We start from the raw sequence: 5,975 nt of genomic DNA on the forward strand, positions 1-5,975 counted from the left end.
AAAACAGTTATAATAAAAAATCTCCTAAATTATTAAGATAATCAAATCATTATTACATTAAATTAGACATTTGCTCACTTATATTTTTCATTACTTTTTTTACTTGTTCTTCCAGATACCAGATTTGTGATTATTTTAAATTTTAAATCAATTTCAAAATGTTGGATCGGTCAAAACAAAAACTTATATATAATCGAGTAAGAAATATCTCAAATATTCTAGAACTTTCGAAATTTTTAAATAATAAATTTTATTATTATTCTACATATTCTTAATATACTTGATTCAAATAAAGTAACCAATAACTAATTTAATAATAAAAAAAGACCTTGATATCGAGGCTTCTTGAGCGAGAAGAAAAGAAGCTAAGAGAAATAGGCACTTTATAAATATCCAGTGACCTACCGAAGTCCCAATTTCAATTTCAGATCCCTTTGTTTTCCCATTCTCTTTCAAATCTCTTCAATTCCATGGCGAACCAACCCGAGTCCTCCGATGCGTAAGCTTCTGCGTTCTCATCAGATCTTAATAATTCGATCGATCATCTTCTCTTCCCACCGATTCTAAATCTAATTCATTCTTTTTTTTTTGCTTCAGTAAGGGAACAAAGAGAGATTTCAGTACTGCGATCTTGGAGCGCAAGAAGGCGCCCAATCGACTCGTCGTTGACGAAGCCGTAAATGATGACAACTCCGTCGTCGCGCTCCACCCTGACACCATGGATAAGCTCCAGCTTTTCCGCGGTGACACAATTCTTCTCAAGGTGAACGACCCAAGGGGTTTTTGGTTTGGATTTTACTTGAGTTCTTTTTATAACCGTTTTGTGCTGTTTTTTGTCGTTTAGGGGAAGAAGAGGAAGGATACGGTCTGTATTGCGCTTGCCGACGATACCTGTGAAGAGCCCAAGATACGGATGAACAAGGTCGTCAGGAATAACCTTAGGGTTAGACTCGGTGACGTTGTTTCCGTTCACCCATGCCCTGATGTTAAGTACGGAAAGAGAGTGCACATCCTTCCCGTAGATGACACCATTGAGGGAGTTACTGGGAATCTCTTTGATGCTTACTTGAAGCGTGAGTGGAATTACTTACTGTTCGTTCATTACATATTTTCGCAATGCTTCTATTATTTTCAAATTAGTGGTCTTGGGTTCTGTGTGGATGGACTTTTATCTTAAATTAGAACATATGTTTATGTTTGCAATATCTGAAAACTATGATGGAGTAGTCTTTTTTATTCATCGTAGAAGCTGTATGAGGATGGTGCTTAATCAAGTAATTTTTTTTTTCTATAATTAAGATAACCCAACTATCTGTTTTACTTTTTCAGCTTATTTCCTTGAGGCATATAGACCAGTGAGGAAAGGTGATTTGTTCCTTGTGAGAGGGGGTATGAGAAGTGTGGAGTTCAAGGTTATTGAAACCGATCCTGCAGAGTATTGTGTTGTTGCTCCTGACACTGAGATCTTCTGTGAGGGAGAGCCCGTTAAAAGGGAAGATGAGAATCGGTTAGACGAGGTTGGTTATGACGATGTTGGTGGTGTTAGGAAGCAGATGGCACAGATTAGAGAACTGGTTGAACTGCCATTGAGGCATCCACAGTTGTTCAAATCTATTGGTGTCAAGCCACCTAAAGGAATTCTTCTATATGGACCCCCTGGTTCTGGTAAGACTTTAATTGCTCGAGCTGTTGCAAACGAAACTGGAGCTTTCTTTTTCTGCATTAATGGCCCTGAGATCATGTCAAAACTTGCCGGTGAGAGTGAAAGCAATCTGAGGAAGGCATTTGAGGAAGCTGAGAAGAATGCACCCTCCATTATCTTCATTGATGAGATAGATTCGATAGCTCCAAAGAGGGAGAAGACTCATGGGGAAGTTGAGAGGAGAATTGTTTCCCAGCTGTTGACTCTCATGGATGGTCTTAAATCCCGTGCCCATGTAATTGTTATTGGAGCCACAAATCGTCCCAATAGCATTGACCCTGCCCTTAGGAGGTTTGGGAGGTTTGATCGGGAGATAGATATTGGCGTTCCAGATGAGGTTGGACGCCTTGAGGTTCTTCGTATACATACAAAGAATATGAAGCTTTCTGATGATGTAAGATTGAATCCTTTCTTCCTTTTGTTGTGTTTTGATATGAATGTCTGACCTATGTGAACTATGTCTGTTGTATTATTTGCAGGTTGATTTAGAAAGGATCGCTAAGGACACACATGGATATGTTGGTGCTGATTTGGCTGCTTTGTGTACTGAAGCTGCACTTCAATGCATCAGAGAGAAAATGGACGTCATTGACTTGGAGGATGAGTCCATTGATGCTGAGATACTGAACTCAATGGCAGTGTCAAATGAGCATTTCCAGACTGCTCTTGGAACAAGCAATCCTTCTGCTCTCCGAGAAACCGTAAGTATTTTACTAGTGTCTCGTAGTTTTTATCCTCCTTTTCTTTCCTCCTTGGTTGACACTCGTGTGTGTGATCACACCATTCAAACTTTGATGTGCGAACATTGGTTTTATTAATGAACCAGGTTGTTGAAGTGCCCAATGTCAGCTGGGAAGATATTGGTGGTCTTGAAAATGTTAAGAGAGAACTCCAAGAGGTAAGTTGAGCTACTGAATTGAGAAATATCTCTACATGTTTTCTCTCATTTGAATAATAGGTTTAATGTATTTTATTTTTCTCAGACGGTTCAATATCCAGTGGAACACCCTGAGAAATTTGAGAAGTTTGGAATGTCACCTTCGAAGGGGGTTCTTTTCTATGGGCCTCCCGGTTGTGGTAAAACCCTTTTGGCAAAAGCTATTGCCAATGAATGTCAGGCTAACTTCATCAGTGTCAAGGGTCCCGAGCTGCTTACCATGTGGTTTGGAGAAAGTGAGGCTAATGTGAGGGAAATTTTTGATAAAGCTCGTGGTTCTGCTCCATGTGTTCTGTTCTTCGATGAACTTGACTCTATTGCAACTCAGGTTTGTACCACTCTATAATCTATGGCTTGATTGACATCTGCAAAAGTTACTGGTATCAAAGATGTTACTGCATTTAAATAAATTACAACCTGGCTAATTAGTTGTAAGACTACTGTAATTGTCTTGTGTTGTTAGTTGTGTTTAAAACTTGTGGGTTTTTAATCTGGCAGAGAGGCAGCAGTGTAGGAGATGCTGGTGGTGCTGCTGACAGGGTTTTGAATCAATTGCTTACAGAGATGGATGGTATGTCAGCGAAGAAAACTGTGTTCATCATTGGGGCCACTAATCGACCAGACATTATAGATCCTGCTCTTCTGCGACCAGGCCGTCTGGATCAATTGATTTATATTCCACTCCCAGATGAGGATTCCCGTCATCAGATATTTAAAGCTTGTTTGAGAAAATCTCCTGTTTCAAAAGATGTTGACCTTAGAGCTCTTGCCAAGTATACTCAAGGCTTCAGTGGTGCAGATATTACTGAAATTTGCCAGCGTTCATGCAAGTATGCTATAAGGGAGAACATTGAGAAGGTAAACTTTTGAGGACACTTTTTTCGTTATTCACACTATGTTCCTTGGCAATGATAATTAATGAAATATCTGAGGAATGTTAAAACCGTACACTGTTGACCAGTGTTGAAATTTATCAACCTATATTAGAAACTGTTCAAAAGTATGCTATAAGAGAGAACATTGACAAGGTAAACTTTTGGGGGACACCCTTTTCTGTGTTATTCACTACTGTGCCGTGGCAATGACAATTATTGACTATCTGAGAAATGTTAATACAGCACAATTCTTAACAGTTTTCAGGGTAGGTTGAAATTTATTGGAAATAATAATTGTTAGTTTAACTAGTCTCGTGGTTTTCAATAAATTACAAATATTATTAGACAGTCAAAACAGCTTTTTCGAGAATTTGATATTATCACTTTTCGAAATGTTTTTATCCGCGTTCAGATTGAAGCTGATTTTTTGAGCTATTATTATCTTGGCAGGACATCGAGAGAGAGAGGAGGAAAAGAGATAACCCTGAGGCAATGGAAGAGGATATTGAAGAGGAAGAGGTAGCTGAGATCAAGGCAGCTCATTTTGAGGAGTCAATGAAGTATGCACGAAGGAGTGTAAGTGATGCTGACATTCGCAAGTACCAGGCATTTGCGCAGACATTGCAGCAGTCAAGAGGGTTTGGATCCGAGTTCAGGTTTTCAGATACCAGCACTGGTGGTGCTGGAGCAGGTGCTGGTGCTGCATCCGACCCTTTTGCAAGTGCTGGTGGAGCTGATGAAGATGATCTTTACAGTTAGACGTACCTTAGCTTTTGCTTGAATTATGAACGATAATGATGCAAATTTATTTACTTCTCATTTTCTGTCTTAAGTCAGGCTTCCAGTGGATTTATTCTTGTCATCCTTTGTATAAGGTTATTGTTCTTGTGGTAAAAGCCTCTTTTGAATGGAAAGATTTAATTGGACATCAAAAGAAGATTTTAAAGTACATTTGAGAGAGCTTAGTTTTATTTAAAGTTATGACTTCTAATTTATTTGAGTGAATTTCATGCACTCTATCGTCTACCAAAATAATTTTTAAAAACTTATTATGATGACTTTTACTGTCATTAAAACAAATCTTTATGTGAACAATTATTTAATAGGGTGTGGATAAATAATAGGATATGTACTCATTGACAGGGCAATACGTGTGTGTATATAGATATACGCACACATACGTGTGTGTAGGTATATTCTGCTTGACATCATTACTATGTTGATTGAGTTGTATCTAGCTTGTTTAATCTATTCTTGGCTCTGGAGGTGTTTTTCTGAGCTAGATGTATTTTGAGTTCCTTCACAATTTGATTGTGCCGATGACGCACAGTTTTTGTTGATTCTTAATGGTTTTAACGTCTTGCGAAGAAAGGTTTGATGTCACTGAGATGCTAAGCTCTAATGTCATTCCATATTTTGGACGTTGTACTGCAGTTTATATGCATAATAATGGCGTTAATAGAAAAGGAATAAAATGTATCATTAGTTCCACCCATTTTATTTTTAACTATTTGTAAGAGACCACTCTTAATTCTTTGACCTGGACTTATTTTAGAAGTAATGCTATTTAAAATCAAATTTATAAAAATTAAATCCTTGTAACATTTTGATTTATTTTTTTGCGTTGATACAGATTATTTTTTATGACTAACACCATTGGTTTTCCATATTTAAAAGTGATATTACAAGGATTATAATTCTCAATAAATAAAACTCTTTGTGCAGGTAAGACATCCTTGGACTAAATGAAAATGGAATTGTTTAAATATTTATTTTTTGTTTTCTTGAAGAATAAATCTCTCCAAGTAAACTTTCTTTGTGAGAGAAACTTTTGAGGTTCTTTTGAAGCTTGAAAATTTTTAAATTTTTTTGTCTTCAGCTGCTTGGGGAAAGACTGCTTTTGCATAAATTGTGCAACTTTCACCGTTAGTTAATTTACATAGTTAAACTTGACTAGTTGTCACTCTTGAAGTTATCATTTTTCCTCAGTTATAAACACAATATTTGCTTTAAATCCTCATGTCATTCAGTTCCAAACTTGTGCAACCTTATTTTGTTGCAACCATCTCTCTCTTTTCTCCCGTATTTGTTACTAGAGAAGCCATGGAAACCAAAATGACCATCACCTCCAACATCAAGGGTTCTACAACCGTTGAAAGAGCCCACATCCAAGTTAAGCATCATGTATGTCTTGAGATGAAAGAGGCCTTGATATTATTAGCAGATCTCTCCAACAATGTGACATCAGAAGCTACTTCACTCAATCACAGACAATCTAACTAGAGCTCAATAGAATAGAAAGTTATGAAGGAATATCATGCCGATCAAGAACAGCGTAATAAAAACTTAAGGTTTGTTGAGTAGAGAATTTTCTTTGAACTAGGTGGCTATCTTTGAAGCCACTGGTTGTTTGTAATCGTGTGGTGAACTACCACCACGAGGAACTGGTATAGTTGAAAAT

At 37.4% G+C, this 5,975-nt stretch overlaps 1 protein-coding gene across 1 annotated transcript; it reads left to right on the plus strand.

Annotated features, from left to right (window-relative positions):
• The first annotated feature begins 296 nt into the window (after positions 1-296).
• LOC137828811 (cell division cycle protein 48 homolog) lies at positions 297-4,463 on the plus strand. The gene is made up of 9 exons (XM_068635524.1): positions 297-499; positions 598-763; positions 845-1,073; positions 1,330-2,096; positions 2,182-2,403; positions 2,529-2,600; positions 2,686-2,967; positions 3,138-3,497; positions 3,965-4,463. The coding sequence occupies exons 1-9, from the start codon at positions 471-473 to the stop codon at positions 4,271-4,273; spliced, it is 2,436 nt and encodes an 811-aa protein (XP_068491625.1). The 5' UTR covers positions 297-470; the 3' UTR covers positions 4,274-4,463.
• The last annotated feature ends 1,512 nt before the right edge of the window (positions 4,464-5,975 follow it).

Source organism: Phaseolus vulgaris, chromosome 7 (assembly GCF_000499845.2).
Source record: "Phaseolus vulgaris cultivar G19833 chromosome 7, P. vulgaris v2.0, whole genome shotgun sequence".
Lineage (NCBI taxonomy): Eukaryota > Viridiplantae > Streptophyta > Magnoliopsida > Fabales > Fabaceae > Phaseolus > Phaseolus vulgaris.

What these genes read in the sequence shown, in the direction of transcription:
- LOC137828811 (XM_068635524.1), top strand. Translation starts at nt 471, where the DNA reads ATGGCGAACCAACCCGAGTCCTCCGATGC. An exon ending in CAACCCGAGTCCTCCGATGC is followed by an intron (nt 500 to 597) that starts GTAAGCTTCTGC and finishes TTTTTGCTTCAG; the next exon opens with TAAGGGAACAAAGAGAGATT. An exon ending in GTGACACAATTCTTCTCAAG is followed by an intron (nt 764 to 844) that starts GTGAACGACCCA and finishes TTTGTCGTTTAG; the next exon opens with GGGAAGAAGAGGAAGGATAC.